Raw genomic sequence first — 17823 nt, forward strand, 5'->3', positions numbered from 1 at the left:
GATTACCTGCTGTTGTATGCCGACAACAGGACTGGGAAAGATGTGACAAAGGTATGGGACAGTGATTGTTTGTTTACCTGCTGTTGTATGCCGACAACAGGACTGGGAAAGATGTGACAAAGGTATCGGTGGATCTGTGGAAAAGCTTCGGGCCTTCAAACGTCAGCTGTCCCAGCCTCTCCCTGACCACCACGAGGACCTGCAGGCTGAGCAGATGCGTTGCAAGGTCGTGTCTGATCTCATATTCCGAGTCATGTTATCACGCCGTTCTGGTCTAAATGGTGAACTTGGTTTTAGGACCTGGAGGGCACCATCGACGGCTGGACCGGAGATTTGTCCCACCTGACCGTCCTGAGGGAGTCCTTGTCGTGTTACATCAGCGCGGAGGACCTTAGTGTCCTTCAGGAGCGTATGGAGCTGCTGCATCGCATGTGGGAGGAAATCTGCCACCAGGTGATGCCAAAAGCTAGTTGTGCATGTCCTCGGGTGCACCCAAACCTCGCGCCGCTTCCTGTGTGAGAGCGACAAAGCCGCCACACACAGGAAGCGCACAAAAAACCCACAAGTCATGGCTTGCTGCGAGTAGTCCGACACACACACACACACACACACACACAGCGCGACAATCTACGCCGCCTGACCTGGTCTGTGTTCCGTCTCGTGCACCCGCAGATGTCGTCGCGCGCGCAGCAGGTGAGCGACAAGCTCAACGAGTGGAACGTCTTCAGCGAGAAGTACAAGGAGCTGTGCGAGTGGCTCACCAGCATGGAGGGAAAGGTGTCGCAAAACGGAGACGTCAGCATCGAGGAGATGATCGAGCGGCTGCGCAAGGTAAGAGGCACACACAGGAGAGATTGTGTGGCTGCAGTAGTGGTGACCCCAAGATGCAGGAACCAGGAGGACAAAGACCAGGTAAGAGGATTGTAATGAAAAAAAAGTTGTGACGCTACAAGAAAACAGTAAAAATGTTACAAGAATAAACACATCATTTTAAAAGGAAAAGAGTTGTAAAGCTACAAGAAAACAGTTAAAGTATGACAAGAATAAACACATAACTATAAAAGAAAAAGAGTTGTGATACTACAAGAAAACAGTTAAAATATGACAAGACTAAGGAAAAAAGTTGTTGTATTACAACAATAAAGTTAAAAACTGGCAAAAAATGAAGACATGAATATAAAATAAAACATTTGTGATACAAGAAAACAGTTCAAATGTGACAAGAATAAACACACAACCTTAAAATAAATAAAAAGTTGTGAATCCCCAAGAAAACAGTTAAAATGTGACAAGAACAAAGGCATCATTTTAAAAGAAAAAAGTTGTGACACTACAAGAAAACAGAGAAAATATGACAAGAATAAACACTTAACTTTAAAATAAAAAAAAAGTTGTGAATCTACAAGAAAACATTTAAAATGTGACAAGAACAAAGGCATAACTAAAAAAGAAAAAAAAGTTGTGATACTACAAGAAAACAGTTAAAATGTTACAATAATAAACACATAATTTTAAAAGAAAAAAAGTTGTGATACTACAAGAAAACAGTTAAAATGTGACTAAAACAAAGGCATAATTTTAAAAGAAAAAGAGTTGTGATACTACAAGAAAACAGTTAAAGTATGACAAGACTAAGGAAAAAAGTTGTTGTATTACAACAATAAAGTTAAAAACTGGCAAAAAATGAAGACATAAATATAAAAGAAAACATTTGTGATACAAGAAAACAGTTCAAATGTGACAAGAATAAACACACAACCTTAAAATAAAAAAAAGTTGTGAATCCCCAAGAAAACAGTTCAAATGTGACTAAAACAAAGGCATCATTTTAAAAGAAAAAAGTTGTGACACTACAAGAAAACAGAGAAAATATGACACGAATAAATACTTAACTTTCAAATTTAAAAAAAGTTGTGATACTACAAGAAAACAGTTAAAATGTGACAAGAACAAAAGCATAACTATAAAAGAAAAAAAAGTTGTGATACTACAAGAAAACAGTTAAAATATGACAAGACTAAACACATCATTTTGAAAGAAAAAAAGTTGTTGTATTACAACAATAAAGTTACAAACTGGCAAAAAAGCAGCATCTCCTCATGTGACTTTGACTTTAAAGCATAACCAATCATGCACCAATATAGCTCTTGTCTCAAAGTAGGTGTACTGTCACCACCTGTCACATCACCTCCTGACTTATTTGGACTTTGTCTTAGCAATCAAGAATATTTCAGTTGTTTTTATCCTTCTTTGTGGGTACATTGTTGATTGTCATGTCATGTTTGGATGGACATTGTCTTTGCTCCACAGTAAGTCTTTGCTGTCGTCCAGCATTTTGTTTTTCTTTACTTTGTAGCCAGTTCAGTTTTAGTTTGGTTCTGCACAGCCTTCCCTAAGCTTCAATGCCTTTTCTTAGGGGCACTGATCTTTTTTTTATTTTTGGTTTAAGCATTAGACACCTTTTTACCTGCACACTGCCTCCCGCTGTTCCCGACATCTATAAAGTAATTAGCTAGCGGCTGCCACCTACTGATATGGAAGAGTATTACACGGTTACTCTGGCCAGCTCTAGACAGCACCGACACTCAACAACAACACATCATTTGCAGACTATAATTACTGCTTTGCAAAATATATTTTTAACCCAAATAGGCACACTTGTTGAAAAACACAGACTTAGAGGATCTTTGACTAGCATTTATGCACAGCTTTTTGTACAAAATCCTGCTAAATCCCTGTGATAATTGCCTCTTCTTGATGAACCCCCCGGTTGTGTCCCCAGGACTACCAGGAGGAGATCTCTGTGGCCGAGGAGAACAAGCTGCACCTCCACCAGCTGGGGGAGCGTCTGGCACGGGCCAGCCACCGGGGCAAAGCTGTAGAAATCGAACACAAGCTGACTAAAGTCAACGACCGCTGGCAGCACCTCCTGGATCTCATTGCAGCCAGGTGAGGCGCAGCGGATTACAAGGCGCACTGCCAATGGGCGGGTCTATTCAGCTCTTCAGTTTTATTTTAAACGTCCATCCATCCATTTTACAATATAATTACAACACTTTATGTACATATTTATATACAGATTTGAACAATAACTTATTCACTGAAATATATTTATTAATTGTGGTTCTTACAAAAAATATATCTTATAAAATATAAAAGCTAAAATGTCTCTTAAAGCTCTGCCCCTTTAATTAGTGCATACTAAACAATTTAACTTTAGCCTACTACTACAACCATATTATTTACCAGCAACATAAAGTGAAACAGAGGCAGAGGTGTCCTGCCACAGTCAGTAACAAATAAACAGAAAACAGTAGTGGTCAAATACAAATAAGGCAACAAGAGAAGTATCCTACACTTCTCTTTTGTAAAGTAAATCTGAACAGCCGATACGGGCATCTACATCAACTATATCAGTGGTCCCCAACCTTTTTGTAGCTGGGGACCGGTCAACGCTTGAAAATTTGTCCCACGGACCGGGGGGGGGGGGGGATTTTTTTTTTTTTTATTTATTTATTTTTTTCATAAAGAAATACAATCATGTGTGCTTACGGACTGTATACCTGCAGACTGTGTTGGTCTATATTGACATACACATACACAATATGCATATATAGTGTTTTTATGTTGATTTAATTTAAAAAAATAAAATAAAATAAAAAAATAATAATAATTTTAATTTTTTTTTTTTTCTTTTCTTTTTTTTTTTTTTTTCATAAAGAAATACAATCATGTGTGCTTACGGACTGTATACCTGCAGACTGTATTGGTCTATATTGACATACACATACACAATATGTATATATAGTGTTTTTATGTTGATTTAATTTTTTTTTTTTTAATTTAAAAAAAAAAAAATTAATTTTAATTTTTTTTTTTTCTTTTCTTTTTTTTTTTTTTCATAAAGAAATACAATCATGTGTGCTTACGGACTGTATACCTGCAGACTGTATTGGTCTATATTGACATACACATACACAATATGTATATATAGTGTTTTTATGTTGATTTAATTTTTTTTTTTTTTAATTAAAAAAAAAAAAAAATTAATTTTAATTTTTTTTTTTTTCTTTTCTTTTTTTTTTTTTTCCATAAAGAAATACAATCATGTGTGCTTACGGACTGTATACCTGCAGACTGTATTGGTCTATATTGACATACACATACACAATATGTATATATAGTGTTTTTATGTTGATTTAATTAAAAAAAAAAAAATAATAATAATTTTAATTTTTTTTTTTTTCTTTTCTTTTTTTTTTTTCATAAAGAAATACAATCATGTGTGCTTACGGACTGTATACCTGCAGACTGTATTGGTCTATATTGACATACACATACACAATATGTATATATAGTGTTTTTATGTTGATTTAATTTAAAAAAAAAAAAAAAAAAATTAATTACAATTTTTTTTTTTTTCTTTTCTTTTTTTTTTTTTCATAAAGAAATACAATCATGTGTGCTTACGGACTGTATACCTGCAGACTGTATTGGTCTATATTGACATACACATACACAATATGTATATATAGTGTTTTTATGTTGATTTAATTTTTAAAAAAAAAAAATAATAATAATAATAATTTTTTTTTTTCTTTTCTTTTTTTTTTTTTCATAAAGAAATACAATCATGTGTGCTTACAGACTGTATACCTGCAGACTGTATTGGTCTATATTGACATACACATACACAATATGTATATATAGTGTTTTTATGTTGATTTAATAAAAAATAAAAAAAATAATAATTTAAATTTTTTTTTATTTTTTTTTTTTATTTCTTGTGCGGCCCGGTACCAATCGGTCCGTGGTTGGGGACCACTGAACTATATGATTTGCCTGAGAAGCTGGACAGGACAAAAAAACAAAAAACAAAAACAAACAAAAAAAAAGATTTGTGGCGGACGTAATTCTTTCGTGGCGGGCCGCCACAAATAAATGAATGTGTGGGAAACAGTGGTGGTAACCTTCTGATGGTTGTTGTCAGGGTGAAGAAGCTGAGAGAGACTCTGGTGGCCGTGCAGCAGCTGGACAAGAACATGAGCAGCCTGCGTTCCTGGCTGGCCCACATCGAGACCGAGCTGTCTCAGCCCATGGCCTACGACGCCTGCGACTTTCAGGACATTCAGCGCAAACTGGATCAGCAGCAGGTAACACGCACGCTGCTTTATCACCGCGGAGGAATCCGGGTTTCCACAAGTGAACGTCCTTGCACAGGAGCTGCAGAGCGACATCGAGAAGCACAGCACGGGCGTGGCGTCCGTGCTCAATCTGTGCGAGGTGCTCCTGCACGACTGCGACGCCTGCGCCACCGACGCCGAGTGCGAGTCCATCCAGCAGGCCACGCGCAGCCTGGACCGCCGCTGGAGGAGCATCTGCGCCTCGTCCATGGAGAGGAGACTCAAGTAGGACACGGTCAGCCGGGGAACAACCTCACTCACGCCCACTCAACTCCCGTCTGGCTTGGCAGGATCGAGGAAACGTGGCGTTTGTGGCAGAAGTTCCTGGAGGACTTTTCACGCTTCGAGGAGTGGCTGGCCACCTCCGAGAAGACGGCTGCTCTGCCAAACTCCTCTGGGGTTTTGTACACCATAGCCAAGGAGGAACTGAAGAAGTTTGAGGTACGTCTCCTCTCGGACGCACAGATATTGACAATTGGGACTCGACGAATATTCCATTAAAGGCCTACTGAAATGAAATTTTTTTATTTAGACGGGAATAGCAGATCCATTCTATGTGTCATACTTGATCATTTCGCGATATTACCATATTTTTGCTGAAAGGATTTAGTAGAGAACAACGACGATAAAGATCGCAACTTTTGGTATCTGATCAAAACAACCCTTGCCCCTACCGAAAGTAGCGTGACGTCACAGGAGCTAGTATTCCTCACAATTCCGCTTTGTGTACAATGGAGCGAGAGACATTCGGACCGAGAAAGTGACGATTACCCCATTAATTTGGCGAAGATGAAAGATTCGTGGATGAAGAACTTTAGAGTGAAGGACTAGAGTGCAGTGCAGGGTGTATCTTTTTTCGCTCTGACCGTAACTTAGGTACAAGCTGGCTCATTGGATTCCACACTCTCCTTTTTCTATTGTGGATCACGGATTTGTATTTTAAACCACCTGGGATACTATATCCTCTTGAAAATGAGAGTCGAGAACGCGAAATGGACATTCACAGTGACTGAACATGTAAATACATGGTTAATAATTTTCAGCTTTGCGAAGCTAAAAAAATAGAAGCTAAGTTAGCTGCAGAGCTAGCGTGATAGCAGGCTCAAATGCAGATAGAAACAAAATTTTAAAAAACCCTGACTGGAAGGATAGACAGAAGATCAACAATACTATTAAACCATGAACATGTAAATACACGATTAATCATTTTCAGCTTGGCGAAGCTGAAAAAATAGAAGCTAACTTAGCTACGGAGCTAACGTGATAGCATCAGTCTCAAATGCAGATAGAAACTAAATTTAAAAAAAAAACCCTGACTGGAAGGATAGACAGAAGATGAACAATACTATTAAACCATGAACATGTAAATACACGATAATTTTCAGCTTGGCAAAGCTAAAAAAAATAGAAGCTAAGTTAGCTACAGAGCTAACGTGATAGCATCAGTCTCAAATGCAGATAGAAACTAAATAAAAAAAACCCTGACTGGAAGGATAGACAGATGATTAACAATACTATTAAACCATGAACATGTAAATACACAGTTAATAATTTTCAGCTTGGCAAAGCTAAAAAAATAGAAGCTAACTTAGATGCGGCGGCGGGCGTTGTACGCTTTTGAGGACACCCCGGCCGCCATCAGAGTCGGCAAGAAACATATATTTCCCCAAAGTTACGTACGTGACATGCACATATCGACACGCACGTACGGGCAAGCGATCAAATGTTTGAAAGCCAAAGTTAGACTCACTGTAGTGCGTCTGCTATCCTGCTCAAAACACAACACAACCTCCTGGTGTTGGTGTTGCTGCAGCCAGCCGCTAATACACCGATCCCACCTACAACGTTCTTCTTTGCAGTCTCCATTGTCCATTAAACAAATTGCAAAAGATTCACCAACACAGATGTCCAGAATACTGTGGAATTTTGTCGAAGAAAACAGAGCTATTTGAATTGGGTCCAAACACTTCCCTTGACCTCGTGACGTCACGCGCATACGTCATCATACCGCGACGTTTTCAAGCGGAAGTTTCCTGGGAAATTTAAAATGTCACTTTATAAGTTAACCCGGCCGTATTGGCATGTGTTGCAATGTTAAGATGTCATCATTGATATATAAACTATCAGACTGCGTGGTCGCTAGTAGTGGCTTTCAGTAGGCCTTTAAATTGATTAGAGTAAAGCTGCCATTTATATTCTGTTGCTTCGATTCATCGTTAAATGAAAGTAACAAATAAAAATGTATGAAACTGCATAGAAAAAAAGGTAAAACAATTTGAATAGAAGGTAAAAGATGGTAAATAATAATAATAATAATAATAATAATAGATTTTATTTGTAAAAAGCACTTTACATTGAGTAAACAACCTCAAAGTGCTACAGTGTATTAACAAATAAAAACTAGAACAGCCAAATAGCTAAAACTAGTATGCATATATCTAAAAAAAAGGCTTTTTTAAAAAGAAGGGTTTTTAAGCCTTTTTTAAAAGCATCCACGGTCTGTGGTGCCCTCAGGTGGTCAGGGAGAGCGTTCCACAGACTGGGTAGCGGCGGAGCAGAAAGCCCGGTCTCCCATTGTTCGTAGCTTTGTCCTCGGAGGTTGGAGGAGGTTAGCCTGTCCGGGGTTAGAAGGTAATAGACATGAATTAAAGGTCGAAGACGGTGAGAAAAGGTAAAAGAAGGCAAATAGAAGGTAAAAGAAGTTAGATAAAAGGTGTAAATAAAAAATATATCAAATAAGTTCAATATAATGTAAAAAGGGTAAAAGAAAGTACAAAAGCCAAAATCAGTGAAGTTGTCACGTTGTGTAAATGGTAAATAAAAAGAGAATACAACGAATCCTTTTCAACTTATATTCAATTGAATAGACTGCAAAGACAATATATTTAACGTTCCAACTGAGAAACTTCATTTTTTTGGGCAAATAATCATTAACTTAGAATTTAATGGCAGCAACACATTGCGAAAAAAGTTGTCACAGGGGCATTTTTACCAGTGTGTTACATGGCCTTTCCTTTTAACAACACTCAGTAAAGGTTTGGGAAGTGAGGAGACACATTTTTGAAGTGGAATTCTTTCCCATTCTTGCTTGATGTACAGCTTAAGTTGTTCAACAGTCTCCCTTCTCATATTTTAGCCTTCATAAATGCGCCACACATTTTCAATGGGAGACAGGTCTGGACTACAGGCAGGCCAGTCTAGTACCCGAATTATTTTACATTGTCTTGCTGAAATAAGCAGGGGCGTCCATGGTAACGTTGCTTGGATGGCAACATATGTTGCTCCAAAAGCTGTAATGTACCTTTCAGCATTAATGGTGCCTTCACAGATGTGTAAGTTACCCATGTATTGGGCACTAATACACCCCCATACCATCACACATGCTGCCTTTTACACTTTGCGCCCAGAACAGTCCGGATGGTTCTTTTCCTCTTTGGAACGTCCACAGTTTTCAAAAACAATTTGAAATGTGGACTCGTCAGACCACAGAACACTTTTACACTTTGTATCAGTCCATGTTAGATAAGCTAAGCCGGCGGCGTTTCTGGGTGTTGTTGATAAATGGCTGTGGCTTTGCATAGTAGAGTTTTAACTTGCACTTACAGATGTAGCGACCGACTGTAGTTACTGACAGTGGTTTTCTGAAGTGTTCCTGAGCCCATGTGGTGATATCCTTTACACGCTGATGTCGCTTTTTGATGCAGTACCGCCTGAGGGATTGAAGGTGTGTAATATCATGGCTTACTTGCAGTGATTTCTCCAGATTCTCTGAACCTTTTGATGATATTACGGAGCGTAGATGGTGAAATCCCTAAATTCCTTGTTGAGAAATGTTGTTCTTAAACAATTTGCTCAGGCATTTGTTGACAAAGTGGTGACCCTCGCCCCCATCCTTGTTTGTGAACGACTGAGCATTTCATGGAAGCTGCTTTTATACCCAATCATGGCACCCACCTGTTCCCATTTAGCCTGTTCACCTGTGGGATGTTCCAAATAAGTCTTTGACGGAGCATTCCTCAACTTTCTCACTCTTTTTTGCCACTTGTGCCAGCTTTTTTGAAACATGTCGCAGGCATGAAATTCCAAATGAGCTAATATTTGCAAAAAAATAACACATTTTTCCAGTGTGAACATGAAATATCTTGTCTTTGCAGTCTATTCAATTGAATATAAGTTGAAAAGGATTTGTTGTATTCTCTTTTTATTTACCATTTACACGACGTGACAACTTCACCGCTTTTGGGGTTTGTACATTCATGTGTATAGTGTTGTCCCCTTAGATCAGGGGTCACCAACGCGGTGCCCGCGGGCACCAGGTGGCCCGTAAGGACCAGATGAGTAGCCCGCTGGCCTGTTCTAAAAATAGCTCAAATAGCAGCACTTACCAGTGAGCTGCCTCTATTTTTTAAATTGTATTTATTTACTAGCAAGCTGGTCTCGCTTTGCCCGACATTTTTAATTCTAAGAGAGACAAAACTCAAATAGAATTTGAAAATCCAAGAAAATATTTGAAAGACTTGGTCTTCACTTGTTTAAATAAATTCATTATTTTTTTGTACTTTGCTTCTTATAACTTTCAGAAAGACAATTTTAGAGAAAAAAATACAACCTTAAAAATGATTTTAGTATTTTTAAACACATATACCTTTTTACCTTTTAAATTCCTTCCTCTTCTTTCCTGACAATTTAAATCAATGTTCAAGTAAATTATTTTTTTTTACTGTAAAGAATAATAAATACATTTTAATTCTTCATTTTAGCTTCTGTTTTTTCGACGAAGAATATTTGTGAAGTATTTCTTCAAACTTATTATGATTAAAATTCAAAAAAATTATTCTGGCAAATCTAGAAAATCTTATTTCAAAGTCTTTTGAATTTCTTTTAAAATTTTTGTTCTGGAAAATCTAGAAGAAATAATGATTTGTTTTTGTTAGAAATATAGCTTGGTCCAATTTGTTATATATTCTAACAAATTGCAGATTGGATTTTAACCTATTTAAAACATGTCATCAAAATTCTAAAATTAATCTTGATCAGGAAAATTTACTAATGATGTTCCATAAATTATTTTTTAAATTTTTTCAAAAAGATTCGAATTAGCTTGTTTTTCTCTTCTTTTTTTCGGTTGAATTTTGAATTTTAAAGAGCCGAAATTGAAGATAAACTATGTTTCAAAATGAAATTTTCATTTTTTTCCTGTTTTCGCCTCTTTTAAACCGTTTATTGTAAAGAATAATAAATACATTTTAATTTAATTCTTCATTTTAGCTTCTGTTTTTTTGACGAAGAATATTTGTGAAATATTTCTTCAAACTTATTATGATTAAAATTTAAAAAAAAAATATTCTGGCAAATCTACAAAATCTGTAGAATCAAATTTAAATCTTATTTCAAAGTCTTTTGAATTTCTTTTAAAATTTTTGTTCTGGAAAATCTAGAAGAAATAATGATTTGTCTTTGTTAGAAATATAGCTTGGTCCAATTTGTTATATATTCTAACAAAGTGTAGATTGGATTTTAACCTATTTAAAACATGTCATCAAAATTCTAAAATTAATCTTAATCAGGAAAATTTACTAAAGATGTTCCATAAATTATTTTTTAAATTTTTTCAAAAAGATTCGAATTAGCTTGTTTTTCTCTTCTTTTTTTCGGTTGAATTTTGAATTTTAAAGAGCCGAAATTGAAGATAAACTATGTTTCAAAATGAAATTTTCATTTTTTTCCTGTTTTCGCCTCTTTTAAACCGTTTATTGTAAAGAATAATAAATACATTTTAATTTAATTCTTCATTTTAGCTTCTGTTTTTTTGACGAAGAATATTTGTGAAATATTTCTTCAAACTTATTATGATTAAAATTTTAAAAAAAAATATTCTGGCAAATCTACAAAATCTGTAGAATCAAATTTAAATCTTATTTCAAAGTCTTTTGAATTTCTTTTAAAATGTTTGTTCTGGAAAATCTAGAAGAAATAATGATTTGTCTTTGTTAGAAATATAGCTTGGTCCAATTTGTTATATATTCTAACAAAGTGTAGATTGGATTTTAACCTATTTAAAACATGTCATCAAAATTCTAAAATTAATCTTACTCAGGAAAAATTACTAATGATGTTCCATAAATTATTTTTTTAATTTTTTCAAAAAGATTCGAATTAGCTAGTTTTTCTCTCTTTTTTTTCGGTTGAATTTTGAATTTTAAAGAGTCGAAATTGAAGATAAACTATGTTACAAAATTTAATTGTCTTTTTTTTTCGTGTTTTCTCCTCTTTTAAACCGTTCAATGAAGTGTAAATATCATTCATTATTAATAATAACATAGAGTTAAAGGTAAATTGAGCCAATTGGCTATTTCTGGCCATTTATTGAAGTGTGTATCAAACTGGTAGCCCTTCGCATTAATCACTACCCAAGAAGTAGCTCTTGCTTTCAAAAAGGTTGGTGACCCCTGACGTAGATGTGAAGATGCTTCACGGTATTCTTCAATCCAATCTCTCCACAGTCCTTCCAGAGGCAAGTCCATGAAAGCCTGACCCAGCTGGAGTTGATCAACAAGCAGTACCGCCGCCTGGCCAGAGAGAACCGCACGGACGCGTCCTGCCACCTGAAGGAGATGGCACACGGCGCCAACCAGCGGTGGGACAACCTGCAGAAGAGGGTGGCGTCCGTCCTGCGCAGGCTCAAGGTGCTTACGGCCGTTAAACCACACGTACTGTGCGTCGTGAAGACCCATGCCTCCTCTTCCTGTCCAGCACTTCATCAGCCAGAGGGAGGAGTTTGAGACGGCACGGGACGCCATCTTGGTGTGGCTGACCGAGATGGACTTGCAGCTCACCAACATCGAGCACTTCTCCGAGTGCGACATCCAGGCCAAGATCAAGCAGCTCAAGGTGGGAGAGTCCGAGGACTTCTCAAGGTTTCCTTTAACAGGGTTGTATTGGGAGGAAAATGTATCCCTAAGAAACAAAGTAAATATGAATAATTGGTTCCAGCCTGGACAAAAGTCCCTATTTTAGTGAAGGTTTGTACACTTTAAACACAATATAAAGTGCTATACAGTAGTGCACACTTTTTTAACCACCTCACAAAACACTTGGCTCTCCAAGTACCAACTCTGAAATACAGTAGTAGGCCTAAGTAGTCATTAAATACAAGGTACAGGTTTTATATAAGTATATTTAATACTAATATTTAATAACCACAGACCTTTCCTCCAGAAGGTGTTATCTTTGTCCATGTGATGTCAGATTAAACAAAAATCTAGCTGTTTGGACACAATACCCAGCAATATGTTTGAAGGAGAAAAGGTTTAGTTTAGTTTAGTTTAGTTTATTAAGGATCCCCATTAGTCTACACCGCAGTGGAGACTATTCTTCCTGGGGTCCAGGCAAAAAACATCACACAATCACAAAACAAAAGATTAAAATGCAGTACATGATCAAATAATAAAATGTTGTAATACAAAAATAGCAACAACAAAGGACCAAAAAAATAATAATAACTTCGAGTTTACATAATATTGTTCATACCAAAGATAAAAAGAGCAATATAAAAATATATATATATATATATTTTTGATATATATATATATTTTTTTTTGAAAAAGGTGAGGCCTTTAATCCCAGGAACAGCATTCCTACCGTCAAGCATGGTGGTGGTAGTATTATGCTCTGGGCCTGTTTTGCTGCCAATGGAACTGCTGCTTTACAGAGAGTAAATATGACAATGAAAAAGGAGGATTAGCTCCAAATTGTTCAGGACAAGCTAAAGTCATCAGCCCGGAGGTTGGGTCTTGGGCGCAGTTGGGTGTTCCAACAGGAACAATGACCCCAAACACAGGTCAAAAGTGGTAAAGGAATGGCTCAATCAGGCTGGGATTAAGGTTTTAGAATGGCCTTTCCCAAAGTCCTGACTTAAAGGTGTGGACAATGCTGAAGAAACAAGTCCATGTCAGAAAAGCAACACATTTAGCTGAACCGCACCAATTTTGTCAAGAGGAGTGGTTAAAAATTCAATTCGATTTTTTTTTTTGGTACTCATTTCTTTATTTTTAATACATTCACTGCAGTGTTTATTTAAAAATAAAGAAAAGGGCAATTTTGAAGGACAATGTATTGTATAATTTTGTGGAAAATATTGCAATGAAGTAATTTTTTTTTAAAAAGGAAAAAATAAGATTTTTTTTTTGTACTTATTTATTTTTAATACATTCACTGTAGTGTTTATTTATTTAAAAATAAAGAAAAGAGCAATTTTGAAGGACAATATATTGTATAATTTTGTGAAAATATTGCAATAAAGTAATTTTTAAAAGAAAAGGAAAAAATAAGATTTTTTTTGTACTTATTTATTTTTAATACATTCACTGTAGTGAATAAAGAAAGGTCACTTTTAAAGGACAATATATTGTATAATTTTGTGAAAGTATTGCAATAAATTAATTAAAAAAAAATGTTTTTGTACTTATTTATTTATTTTTAATACATTTACTGTAGTGTGTATTTATTAAAAAAAAAAAAAAAAAGAAAAGGGCAATTTTGAAGGACAATATATTGTATAATTTTGTGAAAGTATTGCAATAAAGTAATTTTTTAAAAAAGGAAACAATTAAATTGTACTTGCATTCACTGTAGTGTTTATTTATTTAAAAATAAAGAAAGTGGCAATTATGAAGGTTATTTAAATATAAAGAAAAGGGCAAATTTGAAGGACAATGTATTGTATAATTTTGTGAAAGTATTGCAATAAAGTAATTAAAAAAAGGAGAAAAAAATATTTTTTATTTATTTATTTTTAATACATTCACTGTAGTGTTTATTTATTTAAAAATAAAAAAATGGCAATTATGAAGGACAATATATTGTATAATTTTGTGAAAGTATTGCAATAAAGTAATTAAAAAAAAGGAAAAACTAGGATTTTTTTGTACTTATTTATTTGTAATACATTCACTGTAGTGTTTATTTATTCAAAATTAAAGAAAAGGGCAATTTTGAAGGACAATATATTGTATAATTTTGTGAAAGTATTGCAATAAAGTATTTTAAAAAAAGGAAAAAAATACGATTTTTTTTTTGTACTTATTTATTTTTAATACATTCACTGTAGTGTTTATTTAAAAAAAAATTAAGAAAAGGTCACTTTTAAATGACAATATATTGTATAATTTTGTGAAAGTATTGCAATAAAGTAGTTAAAAAAAGGAAAAAATTAAATCGTACTTATTTATTTATTTTTAATGCATTCACTGTAGTGTTTATTTATATAAAAATAAAATGGCAATTATGAAGGTTATTTAAACATAAAGAAAAGCGCAAATTTGAAGGACAATATATTGTATAATTTTGTGAAAGTATTGCAATAAAGTAATTAAAAAAAGGAAAAAATATGATTTTTTTGTACTTATTTATTTGTTTTTAATACATTCACTGTAGTGTTTATTTATTTAAAAGTAAAGAAAAGGGCAATTTTGAAGGACAATATATTGTATAATTTTGTGAAAGTATTGCAATAAAGTATTTTAAAAAAAGGAAAAATTATGATTTTTTTGTACTTATTTATTTTTAATACTTTCACTGTATTGTTTATTTATTTATTTTTAAAATTAAGAAAAGGTCACTTTTAAAGGACAATATATTGTATAATTTTGTGAAAATATTGCAATAAATTAATTTAAAAAAAGAAAAAAATAAGATTATTTTTTGTACTTTTTGTTTTTTTAATACATTCACTGTAGTGGTTATTTAAAAATAAAGAAAAGGTCACTTTTAAAGGACAATATATTGTATAATTTTGTGAAAGTATTGCAATAAAGTAATTTAAAAAAAGGAAAAAAATACGATTTTTTTTTGTACTTATTTATTTATTTTTAATACATTCTCTGTAGTGTGTATTTATTTAAAAATAAAGAAAAGGGCAATTTTGAAGGACAATATATTGTATAATTTTGTGAAAGTATTGCAATAAAGTATTTTAAAAAAAGGAAAAAATATGATTTATTTTTTGTACCTATTTATTTATTTTTAATACATTCACTGTAGTGTGTATTTATTTAAAAAATAAAGAAAATGGCCATTTTGAAAGACAATACATTGTATAATTTTGTGAAAGTATTGCAATAAAGTATTTTAAAAAAAAGGAAAAAATACGATTTATTTTTTTTACCTATTTATTTATTTTTAATACATTCACTGTAGTGTGTATTTATTTAAAAAATAAAGAAAATGGCCATTTTGAAGGACAATACATTGTATAATTTTGTGAAAGTATTGCAATAAAGTATTTTTAAAAAAGGAAAAAATACGATTGATTTTTTGTACCTATTTGTTTATTTTTAATACATTCACTGTAGTGTGTATTTATTTAAAAAATAAAGAAAATGGCCATTTTGAAGGACAATATATTGTATAATTTTGTGAAAGTATTGCAATAAAGTAATTTAAAAAAAGGAAAAAAATAAGATTTATTTTTTGTACCCATTTATTTATTTTTAATACATTCACTGTTGTGTGTATTTATTTAAAAAATAAAGAAAATGGCCATTTTGAAGGACAATACATTGTATAATTTTGTGAAAGTATTGCAATAAAGTATTTTAAAAAAAGGAAAAAATATGATTTATTTTTTGTACCTATTTATTTATTTTTAATACATTCACTGTAGTGTGTATTTATTTAAAAAATAAAGAAAATGGCCATTTTGAAGGACAATATATTGTATAATTTTGTGAAAGTATTGCAATAAAGTAATTTAAAAAAAGGAAAAAAATAAGATTTATTTTTTGTACCTATTTATTTATTTTTAATAAATTCACTGTGGTGTGTATTTATTTAAAAATAAAGAAAAGGTTACTTTTAAAGGACAATACATTGTATAATTTTGTGAAAGTATTGCAATAAAGTATTTTAAAAAAAGGAAAAAATACGATTTATTTTTTGTACCTATTTGTTTATTTTTAATACATTCACTGTAGTGTGTATTTATTTAAAAAATAAAGAAAATGGCCATTTTGAAGGACAATATATTGTATAATTTTGTGAAAGTATTGCAATAAAGTAATTTAAAAAAAGGAAAAAAATAAGATTTATTTTTTGTACCCATTTATTTATTTTTAATACATTCACTGTTGTGTGTATTTATTTAAAAATAAAGAAAAGGGCATTTGATTAAAAAAAAAGGGGGGGAAAAAAGAATCTATATTTTTTGGCTAAAACACAGATCAGCATCAGCTGCAGGATTTCCGCAGTGTTTTACTGACTTTGTGTCCTGCAGTCGTTCCAGCAGGAGATCTCGCTGACCACCGCCAAGATCGAGCGCATCTTCCACCAGGGCGAGGCTCTGCTGGAGAAGAGCGAGCCGCTGGATGCCGCCGTGATCGAGGAGGAGCTGGAGGAGCTGCAGCGTTACTGTCAGGAGGTGTTTGGTCGAGTGGAGCGCTACTACAAGAAGCTCATTCGCCTCCCTGTAAGATGTTTACCTCATCACTCGTTGTCTCCTTTAAAGGAGAACGTACACACCAGCTTCTTTTCCCTTCAGCTGGCAGAGGACGATACCGAGGTGTCGCTCTCGGACCGCGAACTGGAGCTGGACGAGCCCGGGGACTTGTCCGGCCTGCCGTGGAGCGAGCGCTTGGGCGACGGCTTCTTGTCCCCGCTGGCCTCCTCGGGACGCTCGGCCTCTCTGGCGGCGGCCCAGCTCAGGACGGAGCGCTCGGGCAGAGACACCCCGGCCAGCGTGGACTCCATCCCGCTGGAGTGGGACCACGACTACGACCTGAGCCGTGGGCTGGAGAGCGCCAGCAGGGCCCTCAGGGAGCAGCAGAGCGAGGAGGCAGACTTCCTCCCGCGGCCCTCCTCTGCCTTATCAGGTCAGTATGCTTGTATTATTATTATTGGGAGCAAGTAGGAAAACATTTTTACACACATTAGCACCGTATTCACTTTTTCAGCAACCGTTCCTTTTATTACCTTTTGGCTTGCTTCATTTTTCACTTCAGCCCCGCCCATCCTGATGGACCAAATAATAATGCCAATATCAGTGGTGTCTAATTTTCTAACGGCCCGTGGTACTATAAAAAAATACTATTTAAAAAAAAAAAAAAACCATAAAAGAGCAAACGGGAAATGTAACGTGAAAAACAGGCAATGTTGACTCTAATAACACAAAGCTGCCATGCTGGCTGTTTTTTTCTTTAAATTGCTCAAAAAATAATAAATTAAAATCAATGTGGTTATGAATAATTCACCTACTTAAGGCTATAGAAAAAAACTGGGTTTTCTGTAACAAAAAGGGTATAAAACATTTTAAAAAGTAATTATATCGACAGATCTGAAGTTAATCTACAGATTTATGCGTTGATTTTTTAAATTTACATATATATATGTATTTATATATATATATATATATATATATATATATATATATATATATATATATATATTTTAACATGTAAAGCGACTTTGGGTACTTAGAAAAGCGCTATATAAATCCCAGGTATTATTATTATATATGTATTTATATGTATTTATATATATATATATATATATATATATATATATATATATATATATATATATATATAATATATATATAATATATATATATATATATATATATATATATATATATATATATATATAT

The 17823-nt window shown here is 33.9% G+C and overlaps 1 protein-coding gene across 11 annotated transcripts in view; it reads left to right on the forward strand.

Annotated features, from left to right (window-relative positions):
* Positions 1–17823, forward strand: part of syne1b (spectrin repeat containing, nuclear envelope 1b) — a 318672-nt gene that overhangs the window by 267462 nt on the left and 33387 nt on the right. For all 11 annotated transcript variants that reach the window (XM_062043168.1, XM_062043169.1, XM_062043173.1 and 8 more), the window contains 11 exons: positions 101–226; positions 298–453; positions 673–831; positions 2783–2949; positions 4991–5153; positions 5221–5408; positions 5474–5624; positions 11687–11869; positions 11937–12074; positions 16456–16647; positions 16720–17050. In XM_062043168.1, the coding sequence (XP_061899152.1) occupies positions 101–226; positions 298–453; positions 673–831; positions 2783–2949; positions 4991–5153; positions 5221–5408; positions 5474–5624; positions 11687–11869; positions 11937–12074; positions 16456–16647; positions 16720–17050 (1954 nt within the window). The remainder of the gene's footprint in view (positions 1–100; positions 227–297; positions 454–672; positions 832–2782; positions 2950–4990; positions 5154–5220; positions 5409–5473; positions 5625–11686; positions 11870–11936; positions 12075–16455; positions 16648–16719; positions 17051–17823) is intronic.

The sequence above is a fragment of the Entelurus aequoreus genome, linkage group LG03 (assembly GCF_033978785.1).
Source record: "Entelurus aequoreus isolate RoL-2023_Sb linkage group LG03, RoL_Eaeq_v1.1, whole genome shotgun sequence".
Classification (NCBI taxonomy): domain Eukaryota; kingdom Metazoa; phylum Chordata; class Actinopteri; order Syngnathiformes; family Syngnathidae; genus Entelurus; species Entelurus aequoreus.